Source organism: Gorilla gorilla, chromosome 9, assembly GCF_029281585.2.
Source record: "Gorilla gorilla gorilla isolate KB3781 chromosome 9, NHGRI_mGorGor1-v2.1_pri, whole genome shotgun sequence".
Classification (NCBI taxonomy): domain Eukaryota; kingdom Metazoa; phylum Chordata; class Mammalia; order Primates; family Hominidae; genus Gorilla; species Gorilla gorilla.
The window spans coordinates 81966040-81984586 of NC_073233.2; the positions used below are offsets into that span (position 1 = coordinate 81966040).

The following is an 18547-nucleotide window of genomic DNA, read 5'->3' on the forward strand; positions in this document are numbered from 1 at the left end:
TCAGCATGCAATAATGGAAGGAACACTTACTAGTCTGTGACCCTGGGCAGGTAACTCAATCTCTCTGAGCCTCCTTTTTTATGAATGTAAAATGGGTATAATACCTATCTCACAGGATTGCTGGGAGGGTCAAGTAAAGTAATGTCTGACAGAGTGTCTCGCCTAGTGTTTGACACAGAGCAGGTGCTCAAACTACAAGAGTTGAATCAGGCTCCTCACTTACCACTGACAGTTAGTGTCCTCGCTGACCTCTCCCCAAGTCTGGCCAGGTCCACATAGGCTGAGCCAATCCAGCTGTCTGTCTGATGGGGTCTCTCCACACTGTCATTGCCATAAGCTCGCCACACTTGGATCTCTAGCCTCTCCTCCCTGAAGTACCAAAGCAGTGATGGGCCCCTGGTGACTTCTGCTCTTTTGGATGCCTTGAAAGTGACCATAAACTGCTTTTTGTTTACAGATTCCTTAGGCTTCTTGAGAGGGGTCCAAAAGGCTTCATGATCATAGAACTTGTAGCGAAGGTAGCAATATGTATTCTTATGAATGTGGTTGTGGCCAGCAAGCAGCACACAATGGATGGGCAGCCACAGCCTTGGGGTGGAGATGGTGACAGTGGCTGGCTCCCCTTCATCCATTCTGACAAAATCTTTCAGGCTGTTCTCAAAGCTCCAGCCCAAATGCTCAGCAGCTTCCAACACCCGTTCTCTATCTCCACGATGCGTGAAGGAAACCGAAAGCTCCAGACCACCCACGATCTTCTGCATGAGCTCCAGGCCATGAGGTAGGCCCCCGTCTTCTGGTAAAACGATAGGATACCATCCTGTGATCCCTTACGGGAGAAAAGAAAGATTCTCAATTATAGTCTTAAAAGTAAACAAAAAACAAGTTACTTACTCTCCATCCCATAGTGTCCTATCATCCTGGCTCAAGACAGAACAGAAAACATACCCACAGTGAGTTGGAGTTTATGTTCATCTGACCATTGAGAGGCAATGAGATTAGATGGGAAGAACAAAGGCTAGGAGTTTGAAGATCTGAGTTCTCTCTGGCTATGGATAGAACTAGTGGTTTATTATGAACAAGCCATTAATTTCTCTCAGATTTGGTTTCCTTACCTCACAAATTGGAAAACTGATGCTAGTGCTGTCTCCCAAAGTTGTTATGATTGTCCAATGAGATAATGGTTTAGAAAGAGCTTTGAGAGAGAAGTGCTTTAAAAGTGTGAAATGTTTATGGTACTATGAGTGCAACAGAAAAGGCAGGGGTCAAAAGAGATCTGGGGTCTAGACCCAAGTCTTCTACCAAGGGAATCGGCACTTAGAGAACACATACCAAGGACCAGGTGGCTAGATTTCAAAATCTTTCTCTGTTGCCCAGGCTGCAGTGCAGTGTCACCTGTAACTTTGAACTCCTGGGCTCAAGTCATTCTCCTGCCTCAGCCTCCTGAGAATATAGGACTATATGCGTGTGCTACCACACCTGGCCATTTTCCAAAAAAAGGTTTGTGGGTTTGTTTGTTTGTTTTTGTAGAGATAGGGTCGTGTTGTGATACCCAGGCTGGTCTTGAACTCATGGCCTCAAGTGATACTTGCACCTTGGCTTCCCAAGGTTTTGGGACTACAGGAGTGAGCCACTGCACCTGGCCAAAAACTATTCTTTATTAAATATCTAGTATGTGTCAGAAATTCTGCTAGCCCTTTACAGATATTAATTCATTTAATTCCTCTGATAACCCTGAGAAGTTCTGAGGACTAAATGGGATAATAATCCTTACTTTACAGATGAGAAAGTGGAAGCTCAGAGACCTGTCCAACTTATTACTGCTACCAAGTAAGAGAGCTAGAATTTGACTCCAGGTCTAGCTGGCTCTAAAGTCTACATTCCACCTAGTATAGGTTCACACTATCTTATCTGAAACCTTTAAGGCCAGATTTATTTCTGAATTTAGAATTTCTCAGGTTTTAGAAAGGTAATAAAGTACATAAACTGAATATTATATAATATTATATATCAGGGCTCACAGATAGTAAAGATTTTAGGCTTTGTGGGCCATATGGTCTCTACTGCAGCTACTCAACTGGGATACTGTGGTAATAAAGTGGCCACAGACAATATGTAAATTAATGGGCACAGTGTGTTTTAATAAAAGTTTACATAAATAGGCAGTTGCCGAAGTCTCATATCAGCTGAGGTCAGATTTGGCTCCTCAATGAGTTAAAAAAGTTCTATTTTCAGGGTCTTTCAGATTTTGGCATTATATAAAACATTGTGGAATGATAATATTCACAGCAATTTTCTGAGAAACGTTTTACTAAGTATATTTTACAAATGAGAAGATTTAGGCTTATTGAGATTAATTTGCTGAAGATTACTTAAGGTTTTATGACTTTTGGACAGGTATTTAACTTTTCTGGGCATTCTTGTTCTTAGTTTTTCTCTGTGAAATGAGGAGGCTGAAAATTTTGATCTCTAAGGCTCTTTTTCGGCTTGATAGTCTAAGAGCCTAGGGCTTTGGCTCTAAGATTATGTTTCCCCACAGCTTAATGGTTCTTAACATTTTTTTGGCCACAGACCCTTTTGGCTCAAATGAAAGCTATTATGCCCCCCAAAATAAACAAATATGTGTAGACACAAAATTTCACGCCATTTCAGTGTTTAAGAACTGCACAGATTATTAGATGGTTACTTTAGCTTTGCGATTCTACAATTGAGGTTATAGGTAGGAAAAAACAAAATAGAGTGCTCACTTTAGAACAAAGAGAAATGATATATCCTTAATTATCTAAAAGGTTTATATCCAAGGGGTTAATTTTAATTCACAGAGATGTGATTTCCCAGATGGTGCTTGTTCTCTCAAACTGTAGCTAAGTTATAGAAGGAAGGAAATTGAGGTGTCCTACGTGCCTAGCCCTGTGCCAAGATCTTTCACATGTAAGATTTTATTAAATGCTTTAATAGTCTTGTGAAATAGATCTTACTATTTCCATTACAGATGAGGAAACCATGGATCTGAAAGATGAAGTAACTTTCTTTAGATCACAAATAGTAAGTGACAGAAGGGAGATTTGAATCCCATATCAACTTGTGCAGACTTCTCTCTGGCAGGCACATACACAGTACCTGTTTATTAGGGTAGTGCTCAAATACTAACTCATAATAAAATTGGGAGATGTGTGACAGAATTCTGCAAACTAGATTACACAATCCTAGGCAGGAAGATTGACAACAGAAGGAAAACCTACACTTACTGCACACCTACTATGTGTCAGGTACTTTATATAACCAATTTAATGAATTCCTACCTTGTAGACTTGTCAGGATTAACTGTATCCATCCCACAAGATAAGAAAATGGGGGCTCAGAGAGGTCAAATCACTTGGTCAAGGTCACCCAGTTACTAGTTAAGTAGGATGGGATCAGTATTTCCAGACTGCCTTGGTGGTTGTGTCTATTTTGGGGGGCATTTATCCCATATCCTTATTCCTTCTTCAGTGAGAGAAAAAATAGGGAAAAATAATGAGTGAATCTGGATTTCATTTCAGGTCCTGCCACTCACCAGGTATGTGGTTTTGGCAAACCACTTAATCTCTTTAAGTTTTCTCATGTGTCAAATGAAAATAATAAGATCCTATATCCTTACCTGTCAGGGTTATCATGAAGCTCAAACAAGATCTGAGAAAATATTTTACAAAGTGCTACATAATGTAATGGATATTGCCATATTCTTCATCATCATCATCATCACCATCATCATCATCATCATCACCACCATCTTTCTTAGAGAAGGATGATAGTACAATGTCTTGAGCTTCTTTGTTTTATTAGAAGAACTTCAGAACGATCAGGAGAAGACTTAAAATGTTTCAAGAAAGGGAGTTCACTCATGATTTGGCTCTCTGTTTGTCTGTTATTGGTGTATAGCAATGCTTGTGATTTTTGCACATTGATTTTGTATCCTGAGACTTTGCTGAAGTTGCTTATCAGCTTAAGGAGATTTTGGGCTGAGATGATGGGGTTTTTTTTCTAAATATATAATCATGTCATCTGCAAACAGGGACAATTTGACTTCCTCTTTTCCTAATTGAACATCCTTTATTTCTTTCTCTTGCCTGATTGCCCTGGCCAGAACTTCCAACACTATGTTGAAAAGGAATGGTGAGAGAGGGCATCCCTGTCTTGTGCCAGTTTTCAAAGGGAATGCTTCCAGTTCTCGCCCATTCAGTATGATACTGGCTGTGGGTATTTTTTTTTTTTTTTTTTTTTTCGAGACGGAGTCTCGGTCTGTCGCCCAGGCTGGAGTGCAGTGGTGCGATCTCTAAATACTCCGCCTCCCGGGTTCACACCATTCTCCTGCCTCAGCCCCCGGAGTAGCTGGGACCACAGGCGCCTGCTACCACGCCCAGCTAATTTTCTGTATTTTTAGTAGAGATGGGGTTTCACCTTGTTAGCCAGGATGGTCTCAATCTCCTGACCCTGTGATCCGCCCACCTCGGCCTCCCAAAGTGCTGGGATTACAGGTGTGAGCCACTGCACCCGGCTGACTGTGGGTTTATCATAAATACCTCTTATTATTATGAGATATGTTCCATCAATAGTTTATTGAGAGTTTTTAGCATGAAGGGCTGTTGAATTTTGTCAAAGGCCTTTTCTGCATCTATTGAGATAATCATGTGGTTTTTGTCATTGGTTCTGTTTATGTGATGGATTATGTTTATTGATTTGCATATGTTGAACCAGCCTTGCATCCCAGGGATGAAGCCAACTTGATCATGGTGGATAAGCTTTTTGATAAGCTGCTGGATTCGCCCCCCTGTCCCTCCCCCAAAGGGAATAAAATAACTAGGAATCCAACTTACAAGGGACATGAAGGACCTCTTCAAGGAGAACTACAAACCACTGCTTAACGAAATAAAAGAGGACACAAACAAATGGAAGAACATTCCATGCTCATGGATAGGAAGAATCAATATTGTGAAAATGGCCATACTGCCCAAGATAATTTATAGATTCAATGCCATCCCCATCAAGCTACCAATGACTTTCTTCACAGAATTGGAAAAAACTACTTTAAAGTTCATATGGAACCAAAAAAAGAGCCCGCATTGCCAAGACAATCCTAAGCAAAAAGAACAAAGCTGGAGGCATCACGCTACCTGACTTCAAACTATACTACAAGGCTACAGTAACCAAAACAGCATGGTACTGGTACCAAAACAGATATATTGACCAATAGAACAGAACAGAGGCCTCAGAAATAACACCACACATCTACAACCATCTGATCTTTGACAAACCTGACAAAAACAAGAAATGGGGAAAGGATTCCCTATTTAATAAACGGTGCTGGGAAAACTGGCTAGCCATATGTAGAAAGCTGAAACTGGATCCCTTCCTTACACCTTATACAAAAATTAATTCAAGATGGATTAAAGACTTAAATGTTAGACCTGGAACCATAAAAACCCTAGAAGAAAACATAGGCAATACCATTCAGGACATAGGCATGGGCAAGGACTTCATGACTAAAACAACAAAAGCAATGGCAACAAAAGCCAAAATTGACAAATGGTATCTAATTAAACTAAAGAGCTTCTGCACAGCAAAAGAACCTACCATTAGAGTGAACAGGCAACCTACAGAATGGAAGAAAATTTTTACAATCTACCCATCTGACAAAGGGCTAATATCCAGAATCTATAAATAACTTAAACAAATTTACAAGAAAAAAACAAATAACCTCATCAAAAAGTCGGCAAAGGATATGAACAGACACTTCTCAAAAGAAGACATTTATGCAGCCAACAGACACATGAAAAAATGCTCATCATCACTGGTCATTAGAGAAATGCAAATCAAAACCACAATGAGATACCATCTCACGCCAATTAGAATGGAGATCATTAAAAAGTCAGGAAACAACAGGTACTGGAGAGGATGTGTAGAAATAGGAATGCTTTTACACTGTTGGTGGGAGTGTAAACTAGTTCAGCCACTGTGGAAGACAGTGTGGCGATTCCTCAAGGATCTGGAACTAGAATTACCATTTGACCCAGCCATCCCATTACTGGGTATATACCCAAAGGATTATAAATCATGCTACTATAAAGACACATGCATATGTATGTTTATTGCGGCACTATTCACAATAGCAAAGACTTGGAACCAACCCAAATGTCCATCAATGACAGACTGGATTAAGCCATGGAATACTATGCAGCCATAGAAAGGGATGAGTTCATGTCCTTTGTAGGGACATGGATGCAGCTGGAAACCATCATTCTGAGCAAACTATCACAAGGACAGAAAACTAGACACCGCATGTTCTTACTCATAGGTGGGAATTGAACAATGAGAACACTTGGACACACGGCGGGGAACATTACACCCCAGGGCCTGTCATGGGGTGGAGGGCAGGGGGAGGGATAGCATTAGGAGAAATACCTAATGTAAATGACGAGTTAATGGGTGCAGCAAACCAACATGGCACACATATACCTATGTAACAAACCTGCATGTTGTGCACGTGTACCCTAGAACTTAAAGTATAATAATAAAAAAAAAAAAAGAAAAAGAAAAAGAAAAAAGAAACGGGGTTTCACCATGTTAGCCAGGCTGGTCTCGAACTCCTGACCTCAGGTGATCTGCCCGCCTTGGCTTCCCAAAGTGCTGGGATTACAGGCGTGAGCCACCACGCCTGGTCTGTGTTTATCCTTTCTTCAGGACTTCTCCATCTATAAAATCAATCTCTTCTGCTCAGCTCATTGGAACACATTTTATTTTATGAAATGAAGTATTCCCGATTGCAAATAAAATAAGATCTTTAAACTAAAAAAAAAAAAAGTTTCAAAAAAACATTTGAGGTATTGGAGAGAGTTCAGAAGCATGTGTTAAGGGGTTGTGTTTTCTTTTGAATATCTTACATGAGAGACAGAGAAGATGACCTCTTGTAGGGAAGTGAAAGGGAAAGGGTGGCATCAGAAAGTGATAATCCAGGATCCTTACCAGATCTCTTGATCAGCAGCTCTTTTGTTGGAACTTTTACTACTCCAAGCAGATACTCTTTGCATGACTCAATACTGATTATATCACTGGCTGTTAAATCAAGCAAAAAAGAAAAATTATTTGATGGTCTATTCATCAAGGGGCTTGTTTACAGTATATCCACACAACCCTCCCCTTATATGCACTAAATCTTAGTTTTGTAAAATGCATTAGAGATTATCTTGCTCTTGCTCATGCCCCAATCAAAGCCTGAATGCCTTCATTTTTTTTTTTTTTTTTTGGCAGGGTCTCACTCTCTCATCCAGGCTGGAATGCAGTGGTGCAATCATAACTCACTGCACCTTGAACTCTTGGGCTCAAGTGATCCTCCCACTTCGGCCTCCCAAAGTGCTGGGATTATAGGTTTGGGACACTGTGCCCAGCCCATTTTTTAAATTAAATGTTTTGAAAAAAATTCAGGTATACAGAAAAGTTGCAAAAATACAATAATGAACTCCTACACACCCTTCATCTCGATACACCCATTAACACTGACACATTTGCTTTATTTCTCTCTACACTATCTTTCTCTTACATACTTAGTACATATCCTTATTTTTTGCTATATCTTTCAGAAATAAGTTGGAGAGATTATGACTCCTCATCTTTAAATACTGCAGTATGTATCTCCTAGGAAGGGCTATACCATTCACAATGCAGCCTCTTTTCATTTTGATTGTGACAAGTCATATGGTGCTCACCTGACTTGGTATTTTCATGATAGACAGCAAAAATAACTTCTGCAAACTCCAACAACTCTGCTAGGAAACAGGCCTCTCCACTACAGTGCTGAGTCACCAAGTTACATGTGAACTCAACGTGATGGGAGAACTCAGGGCAGAAAGAACAGGCCACAGGGTGGGTTCGGCGCTGTTCTCCCTGGGGCAGGAAGGAGAGATGAGTGGTGACAGACGCATTGACCCCGACTGTGGCACTAAACTGTAGAGCGGGTTCCTGTTCAGCCAAAGCCCTGTAGAGGAGAAGGGTGGAAATGAGAAGATACCATGGTAACATTAGAAATCAGCTTGATTTCCTAGACAATAACTTCATTACTTCTATGAGACCACCAAGAATAAAACCAACTATATGCTTTCTATCTAGGCTTTTGGCAGTGCCACAATGGGCTTTCTTAGTAATCTAGATATCATGGCATATGTATATGGGAGTGGAGGGGATAACATCTGCCCATCAGAGTGACTCTGAGGATGACCCACGGTCCTGTCAATGCTCTTAAGTCAAGGACCACAGGAACCAACTCTAGTTGAACAAGCTGGGTTTACTGCTCATTGCAATTAAGGAAAATATACACCATGGGGAACCATAGTACATCTCAGTGAGAAGTATCAGAAAGGGCTTATCAGCATTGGACTTGTGTTAGCTGATTTGAGTGAGGGCTTAAAGGAGCAGGGCTTTGCTCTGGATTGATTTTCTTAAAGAATCTTATCTAGACGGAGGGAATACTAGAGTAAGGCTAAAGCTTTAACTGGTGAAGCAGCAGCTGTCACTCATTTTAGCCAGACAGGAGGATGTTGGCTGTTTCTATGGTTTGCATAAGTGACCTCGTTTTGGTCTGTGCTTAGACATGATGATGGAGCTGTCTTGTTTTTGTCTCACTTCATCATAGTCATACAGTGATCTTGTCTGATGCTGATGTTCTGTAAGATTATTTATGGTCAACAAGAAAACACCAAAGCCTACCTGTGAATTTTGGCCCAATTCCCAGAAGTCTGGGGCTGCTTTTGTCTTTCTCAGCACAGATGTTCCATGATGTACAAATGGAATCTACACGCCTTTAATGACACTCATAAAGAGTAGTCAAGTCATTTGGGTGTAGCTATAGTATGGGACAAACCCCCTTTCCCTAAACTCCCCAAGGGGATAGAGTTGACATCTAGGCAAAGAAATCACCTATTTTTGAAGCATTTCTTGATATCCCTAAAGTAGACTTCTGGGTTCCTTCCTGTTAAAACCTTACTGTACTTCATAGAGAGTAGTAATTTGGAGTTATACAGATCTGGGTTTGAATGCTGGCTCCACCATTTACTTACCATGTGACTCTGGATAAGTTATTCAACCTCCTTTAAGTCTCAGTTTCCTCTTCACTAAGATGAGGTTAACATAAGATAGTATATAAATACTAAAGATGTATATTATATATTTGGATGCTTACTGCAATTTCATTTCTAAGAAAAAAAGAAAAACTTTTTCCTTTTCATTATCGTTAATGATCATTAATAGATGATTTATCATTAACAGAAGATTAATGTGCATCCATACAATAGTATACCATGAAGTATATATTATGCCTAGGAAAAATGGGGTGAAAATAAATTGAATGCTAGCAGTAGCTTAAAAAATGAGGATAGGCTGGGTGCGGTGGCTCGCGCCTGTAATCCCAGCACTTTGGGAGGCTGAGGTGGACGGATCACCTGAGGTCAAGAGTTTGAGACCAGCCTGCCCAACATGACGAAACCCCATCTCTACTAAAAATACAAAAACTTAGCCGGGCGTGGTGGCGGGCGCCTGTAATCCCAGCTACTCCGAGGCTGAGTCAGGAGAATCGCTTGAACCCAGGAGGCGGAGGTTGCAGTGAGCTGAGATCGCACCACTGCACTCTAGCCGGGGCGACAAGAGTGAAACTCCATCTCAAAAAAAAAAAAAAAAATGAGGATAAAATACTCATAGGGTGTTGTAAAGATAACATTAGATAATATATACAAAGGAAAGAACTTGCATATGGACAGTGAAGGACTCTTAATAGGGAACTTTCAGAGATGGCAGTGAGATGGCAGAAAGGCTTGGGCCCCAAGCTGGTTTGAATTCACTCATTCAGTCGTTATTTGCTGGGTATCTGCTCTGTGTGTCATGCCTTGGGCTCAGCTGGATATATAGTAGTGAAGTAGCCTCAATTCCTCAGCTTCACGGCATTTAAAGACTACTAGCTATGTCCAAGAAAGGTTCTATTCACTCTGAGTTAAAGATCAGGTGAGTTAGAAGAAGCAAGTCAGTAAGAAGTGCCTACTTTACACAGGCACCAACAATGTATTTTCAGGAAGACCACTGGCAGGTAAGATGGAGGCTGGTGTTTCTTGATGAGAGAAGACTAATTTACAGCACCTGCTATCTAGATTCCAGCGTAAGGATTCAAGAGGGGTAAGTTTAGAACATCAAGAATTCTTTTCAGTAAGAGGCAATGCAAAATTTACTTCCCTGATTTTACTGGCAAATAGAGGTCACAATTATCTATACAAGTGGAAGTAATCAGAAAAATCTGTATATTTGTACAATAGTTTGTAGTTTATAAAATGACTTCATATTTGTTAATTTTTACACTGATCCCTATAAAATCAGGGTAGGTATTTAAAATTTCCATTTGAGATGAAGAAACCGAAGCTCATGGAAGTAAAGAAATCAGCCCCAAATCATACACAGCTAGTAGGAGATGGGGGTGAGACTAGAAGCTATAGTGTCTGATTTCTAGAACAGTTCTGTGTCCATTATACCATGCATTGTCTCACATCCTGTGAACCTCTCCCAACCTACCAGAAGAGTGTTGTGTCAGAACTGGCCTGGCTTCTTGTTCTCCCTCCTTGAATATATGACACAGACCAAATGGGAGATTTAGAACAAACTGCCTGTCATCCAATCTGACTTTCCTCATGAGTCCTCAGACAGAGCAACTACTGAGTTTCTGACTTGTTATCTGCCCTCTCTGAGATCTACTGAGTATCTAAATTCTGAGTCCTTCTCTGCCAATTAAATGCTAGTTAATTTAACGCCATATTGAAGAATTCTGATGTTGGCTGGATCTGAGACTGAGGAGGTACTCCAAAAACACAAGTTTCATGCCTCCCTGCCTTTGCACATGTTCTTCTCTTTCACCAAAACAATTTTCACCCCTTTTGGGTATCTTGATAACTACTATTCTTCTTTTAAGACTCAGATTTATTTTGAAGGGGCTTGAATGCCAAGCTAAGGAAGTTGGACCTTATTATATGGACCAATGATCCCTAAAGAAGGCTGTATACAACTTAGGAGGTTCATAGGATAAACTATATTGGTTATCTCATATATTAAAGTTTTTCTATTCCATGGTATATCTTAGAATATATTTTGTATATGAGTATAGCAGTACATGAAAATAATTTATACATAAGTAAATATGTACATATTTAAAGGGTATGCTACTTTTTTTATTAATAGGAATGCATAATTAAGATTATGAGATCACTGCTATCAACAATGGGAAATCATCAAGTTTTAATGTAAGGAAGTGGTATGATTATAAAACTGCTTTACTGTCTCAGTGATGGGATCTGTACCCCAAACCTTAGCATCATGCGATATACCCATATAACAAATCTGCACATGTACCCCTCTATCTAAAATAAAAAGTTGAAATTAAACAAACAAACAAACGAAACACACCAAAAACCAAAACAAACATAAAAACAAAACCCAAAACCAACCTGTCTTGACATCACCTTCACTAACACTAAGATGTTCTTGGGCAGTAACTGAAAGAGTCTACGTGGAGAATTTAGTGAGGAACAATATTAACTACACTGAGTATCTTAGCTCTTCAGCATCAGATCTCACACAATAATGCAATTGCTTATTTGGAGACCATAAAGTTATAGGTGAACAGTTTGACCCTCAGCTACAACAGGGAAAAAGTTAGGGAGCACTTGTCTGTTTCTTTGTTCAAAAGGTGTCAGTCTGAAGCAGGAACCTGATCTAGTTCTTTCTTACTGGGTGCCTGTTATATGCTAGAACTATGCTAGGAGGTTAGAAGGATGGAGAGGAGCTCAGGCAGTATCTCTGACTAGAGGAACTCACAGCCTAGTGGGAGAAAAATGCATGTATGCCAATAATTGAAACAGAATATGTGCTACAACCAAGGTGTTAACAAAGGAAAAACCACCAACTCTGCCTACACGTACAAAGAAATAAAGAGAGACTATAAAGATGTTGCAAAGTCTTGAAGGAAAATAGGAGTTTGTTAAGTAGACAAAAGGAAGAAGAATATTCAAGGCAGAGAGAAGTATGAGTGAAGACCTGAAGGAGGTAAGGGAAAGGGCTGTGCTGTTTTTCTACAGAAATAGTGTTCCAGGTAGAGAAAACAGCAAGACAAAGGCCTTGAGAGGAAAATATGCTTGGTGTGTTCAGAAGCAACAAGGGGGTTGTGGCTGGAGTGGAGTAAGCAGCGGGGAGACTAGCAGGAGATGAGATCACAAAGATAGATGGGGGGTGGGACACGTGGTTTAGATCATATGGGGTCTCATAGCCATTTTAAGGGCTCTGGCTTTTACTCTGAATAAGATCAAACATAGGCCAGGCGCACTGGCTCACGCCTGTAATCCCAGCACTTTGGGAGGCTGAGGTGGGTGGATCACTTGAGGTCAGGAGTTCGAGATCAGCCTGACCAACACAGTAATGAGGATCCCGCCACTGCACTCTAGCCTGGGCGACAAAGCTAGACTTAAGTGTTCATAGGTTCACTGGCTACTATGTTGAGAACAGACTAAAGGGGTGCAAGCTGGAAAAATAGGAGGTAGTACTCAGAGACTGAAAGGAATGAAGTGAGATTACACAGGAGTTGCAGTGATTGGGTATGGCATGGTTTGATGGTGTAGGGTATGGCCATAAGACTAAGTTGTTAAGAAAGGCACAGGATAAAATTGTTGGGCAAGGTCAAGGAGCTAAGTTGCTAACAGTTAAAATAGCAACGTTTGCAAGTGATTTACTCATATTCTGAAACGCTTTCTTAACAGAAAAAGAGGAGTTGTGGTTAGTGAACTGGAAATTATACCTAAGAAAGTTTTGCATATCTGAGCATTATTTTACAATGATTGCAGTGTAAAAGGCTTGAGAATTGCTTGTCTCAGGTGGACTTACTTGGCTGCTGCTTGCAGACCACAGGCTCTGATAATCTGGACTGAGATGGAAACAGTTCGGACAGCAAGAACTCCCTCTGCTGTTCTTGGACTACGCCTGTACCTTAGGCCCACATCCAGTAAACCTGAAGAATGAGGACACAAGGAAAGAAGGTTGGTTAGAAGAATCTCTGTTCCACCAAACCACAAAGTTTTGGTCAGGAAGGAGGGAAGAGGATTAACACTACAACGAACAATAAGGGCAATGAGAGAATCTGTCCTTGTCATAATCACATTGTTATTCTTTAGGGTTAATAAAGGTTTAACAGGTTACTAATTTACTTTACATTCAAGAAATTATGGTTCAGAGATTTAATTCCTTGCCAAGATTACACAACTACTGAAGGCAGAACTTAACTCCAGATTTTTTTTTTACCCCCAATTATGTTTATAGAATTGAGATGGGCTCTAGCCATTTTCTTTTTAAACTTTCAAACGGTTTCCACACCTCACATACTTCTATCACCCTCCTACCATCACCACCTGAAATATCCTTCTCATGCTACCTTTTTATAAAACCTCTATCATCCTACTGTCACATTTCAGGGAGAGCTTTATGGAATAACAGAATAAGCTGATCAGGGAGGGTCAGGAGGAACAACTCAATCTTAATTATGGTGATATAAAACCTATTGTTTTGGCAGATACTCTTTAGCAAGCATGTACAGCAACTTGATATAGGAGGCTAAACTTCGTTATCTGATGATAAATTTAGAGGGTACACCATCCTGCTGGAAGCATTAGGATGTAATATCATTCAAATCTCCAAATTCGAATTAATCCTCTCCTAACTTTAAACCCTAGCCTTCTCCTCCCTTACAGTGAATTCCTGGTTCATGCTATCTTCTACCAATCCCCCATCTGCTCATGTTGGCTTGGAATAACAATTCTCTGAGTGTACCATATAATGCTTAGAATTTATGGCATGAGGGCTTATAAAATGCTTGCTGAAGTTAAAGGTGAAATGAGACAAGCAACATTTATATAGACTCCATGGAGCTTTGAGTTTTCTAGAATTGTATACAAAATTGGCAGTGTATATTCTATACTCATTTTTTCCAAGACAAGGTGTCTTACAGTTTTCATCAGATCCTCAAAAGGGCAAATCCCTCAAAATGTGGAGAATCACTAATTTAGAGAGAAAAGGGACGTTTATGTATACTGTATATTTTATATATATATATATATGTGTGTGTGTGTATATATATATATATTTTTTTTTGAGACAGAGTTTCGCTTTTGTTGCCCAGGCTGGAGTACAATGGCTTGATCTTGGCTCACCGCAACCTCTGCCTCCTGGGTTCAAGCAATTCTTCTGCCTCAGCCTCCCGAGTAGCTGGGATTACAAGCATGGGCCACCATGCCTGGCTAATTTTTTTGTATTTTTGGTAGAGACGGGGTTTCTCCATGTTGGTCAGGCTGGTCTCGAACTCCTGACCTCAGGTGATCCGCCCGCCTTGGCCTCCCAAAGTGCTGGGATTAGAGGTGTGAACCACCGCACCCGGCTATTTTATATATTTTTATGTATACTGATTTTGAAAGAAAAAGACAAACTTGTTTTCAATTACCTGATGACTGGTTCCTCAATTCTTTCCTGTTCTCAATCCTGGGGGTTAAAGGGAGATTAAAGGTCTGTATTCCCACATCCTCACGATGCTGGGTGGTTACCATAGCACAGATCCTTGATAATGGCAAGGTTCCTTTGGCGACCTTCTGGTCTCTCACATTAGGATAATAGTATCTGTAAACCACAAAAGCACAAGTTGTCAGAAGAATTAGGTGATAAATGATTCAGTCTGACCCACAGATCAGCCTTCACTACCTGGTTATCTTTGGTGCCTGATTGTTCTGTGTTGGTAGTACGCAGCTATGGTGTCTGGCTAAATTTACCACTCATTACGTGGAGGAGGAACTCCATAAATTATACCCTCAGTTCAGGACAAAGCCCAGCTTCCCTCAAGTTTTCTGTGCGGTAACTGTACATGCCTTGAACCTGTCGGGGGTGGCCACTCCTGAAAGCTTCCATCTTGCAGCAGCAAAAGTGGTTCAAAGTGGAGTAGGCCCAATATCTTTCATGGCTTACTCTCATCTTCATGCTGAAGCCCCTCTAATTTACCAGGGTAATGAGGATCTGTCAGTACCTACTCTATTTCCTTCTCATGTCAAAACAATCCATTCTTAGATCGCAAAGTTGAAACTCAAACCTAGGTGGTTTTAAAAATCTTTTTTGTACTTGACTGACAATTAATTGTATTTAGGAAAGTGTTCTCGCATGTGGATGGTACTCATCCCTAGTTCTGTTCCTGATGCTGTTTCCTTTCCTCTTACATTTATACTCTCTTAAGCACTTTAGTTGGTTTGTCGGTGGTGCAGATGTAAAGGGGTGGGTTGAACATCCGTATTTATGCCAGTATTTTCTTGGAAATCTACCAATGTCTATAACATTGAGTGGATTTATATTTTATAAATATAATCAAATATAATAATTTATATATTTGTTATATATAAATTATATTATTAAATTATATTTATAAAATAAATATAAATGTTCCTCTGGTGGTGGGAAGAACAGGTTACAAGAAATGAGTTTATAAGTAGGAGGCCAGTTAGGAGGCTACCACAGTCATTTAGGCAAGATATGAAAAGGGCCTGAACTAAATAAGGCAGTAAATGCAGTAAATGCACAAAAAAGGTGATTGATATGTTTAATACATAATAGGAGGTAAAATAAATAAAACTTTCACTTTCAATGTAAGTAGTGATTAGAAATATGAGATACAATGGGTCATAAGATCCTAATAACAGACTTCAGTAAAAACTGGACAAGAGTCACTGTCAAATCCAAATAACATAAAACAGGGCCAAAGAGGCTGCTTAGCTTCCTTACAATAATTCAACCTAGGCTGGTTAGGAGTAGGATGCTTTATGATTGTGCACTTCCTTCCTAGGCATAGGACTGGGGTCTCCACACTGTACCTGCACCAGATTTCAAACTGGACTCCACCTCCAGGCACGAGGCCCTGTGCAGAGAAGGCACTTAGTAGGAGCCTTTGCACTGGAACCTCAGCTGGCAACAGGAGAGAGTGATGGTGTTCACTATTAAAGATGGGATCCGGAACACAGAGTGTGGTTGCAGTTCTGAAGGGCTTCAGAGTAATTCCTTTGGAAAAGAAAAGCATTTCAGAATAATCCAACATATGACTTAGTGTTTCCTTCTTCTTTCATATTCTTCCAGTGAATATTACTTAGTGATTCCCTAGTAGCTATGGTTCCCTAAGGTCCCATGATAATACAGAAGAAAAAGATACCTTGCTGGTGGACAATTCATATATTGCCATACAAGTGCCAACACGTTAGGTTTTTTTTTTTTTTTAATTATAGCCACCTTAGCGAGTATGAAATGGTGTCTTGGTAGTTTTGATTTGCATTTCCCAAATAAGTAATGATGCTCAGTATTTTTCCATGTGCTTATGAGCCATTTGTATATCTTTGGAGAAATGTCTATTCAGATCCTTTGCCCACTTTTTAATTGGTTTTTAAGAAATGATTGATTTGTAAGAGTTCTTTATATATTCTATATATACAAATCTCTTATTTGAACCTCAAAATCAACACTGGCAGCACTCTGGCAACCATTCTGGAACATACACCGAATGGCAAAAAGTTCGAGTCACCTGGTCTGTTTGAAGGTGAGCGAGTTTGACTTCTTGTTTCAGCTCTCCGAGACTACCAGAAGATGGAGACAGTAGGAGGCAGTGAGAAGCTTCCAATCTGGGTACAGTAGGATGGGGTTTGAATCCCAACCTTGGCACTTGTTAGTGGGGCAGCCCCAAGCAAGTCACTTAATGCTTGTGAATCTCATTTTTTCTTTCATAAAATAAAGAAAACAGAGTCTACCAGGGTAAGTTGTTTTAGGAGTTAAGATAATGATCTATGTGAGATATGTATATGTACATATTTCCCTTAGGAGCAATGGTTCAGTATTCCTTAATTCAGCGTTCATGGTGGCTTTACAGAACATAACTACTGCGAGGAATAAGAATCAACTTATACTATGTGTATAGATAAGAGTGGGCATGTAAAGGATATAAAATAGGGCAAATGCAAATAATTGGTAGATCTAGGTAAAGAGTACACCAAAGTTCTTTGTACTATTTTTACAGGTTTTTGTAAATTTGAAATTGTATCAAAATAAAAAGCTACAAAAATAGTTAAAAAATAAAAAAAACTTGGCCTATCTCCTGTTTTACTGCCCAGTAAGACTAGAAATATTCAACAACACAAAATTCACTCAGAAAAAAAAAATTCTTAAGTATAATCTAATAAAAGAACCATATAAGAATAAGAAAGCCTAATATCTAAACCTACCATTTTCAAGGAACTCAGGTCCTTTCAGCACACTGGATTGAGAGTGTTGAACTGGAAAGTAGTACTGGACATAACAATCTGCTTCTCCCCAGACTGTTGCCTGAAGAGGGGCTAGCCCTTTAACCATCTCTATATGGATCTCAAAGCAGTGCTCCATCAGTCCATTTCCTCGGTCCTCTGCCTATTAAATGAAACAGAAACACTGGTGAGCTTTAAAGAGTAACTTGCTTAGAATATTTCTGCTTCTCTATGAAGTCTGAGTATAGATAAAGAGATAAGTATAATTAGTTGATACTAAAATAGATACTTAATTTTCACTGTAACTCTCACAACTACTCACTGTAAGTAGGCTAAACAGGATGTACTCTTGACTATGAGACTGGGTTAATATTAGGAAATCCATAAATGTAATTCAGTGCATTAATGGAACAATAAAAATGATTAACACAAATGCTGAAAAGGCATTTGATAAAATTCAACATTTGTTCCTGATAAAAGCTCTTAATATTCTAAGAATAGAAGGCTGTTCCCTTCATAGGAAAAATAATAAATCATAAATTTAGAATAAATTCTACATTTAGAATAGCAAAGGAATGAGAAGTGAAGTGGAAGAAGGGTAACACCAGACCAAACTAATATCATAATTTAAGAAAAAAAGGAAAACTAATAGCCTACAGCAGACAGTGGCATCCACGATTCCAGCAGGACTCCTCAGTCTGGCCATTCAGAATAGCAAACAGGTACTAATTACTATTTCAAATCAGTTGGGGATAACACCAGGACTGTCCAATAATGGTAAGGACTACTTCGGGAGGTAGTGGAGACACTGTTACTAAAGGTAATAACAACAAATAATCGTGTATTTATTGAGGATTTACTATGAACCAGGCACTATACCAAACAGCTCACCTTCATTAAGTGATTTAACATGCAGAGCTAGTAACAGTGGAACCAGGTTTAGACTCAACGTAGTCTGACTCCAGAGCCAGTGTTCTTTATCCCTATTCTATACAGCAGATCTTAGAGAATGAATTATTCAGGAAAATTCAAAGGGGGAATTCAGCATTCAGAAAAGAGTTGAGACTATATGATATACATGTGTTTAACATTTTAACTACTAATCCAAAAAATCTAGAACAGAGACTGTATTAGGTCTCTGCTTTGAAATCTGAAAGCATATTTTAGCAATACCTGCTCAAAAATTT

At 39.6% G+C, this 18547-nt stretch overlaps 1 protein-coding gene across 6 annotated transcripts in view; it reads right to left on the reverse strand.

Annotated features, from left to right (window-relative positions):
- C2CD3 (C2 domain containing 3 centriole elongation regulator) overlaps positions 1–18547 on the reverse strand; it is a 159139-nt gene that overhangs the window by 65689 nt on the left and 74903 nt on the right. For all 6 annotated transcript variants that reach the window (XM_019036804.4, XM_055356775.2, XM_019036805.4 and 3 more), the window contains 7 exons: positions 17343–17523; positions 15951–16134; positions 14543–14715; positions 12937–13060; positions 7740–8008; positions 7000–7089; positions 224–826 (listed from right to left, as the gene is read on the reverse strand). In XM_019036804.4, coding sequence (XP_018892349.4) covers positions 224–826; positions 7000–7089; positions 7740–8008; positions 12937–13060; positions 14543–14715; positions 15951–16134; positions 17343–17523 — 1624 coding nt within the window. The remainder of the gene's footprint in view (positions 1–223; positions 827–6999; positions 7090–7739; positions 8009–12936; positions 13061–14542; positions 14716–15950; positions 16135–17342; positions 17524–18547) is intronic.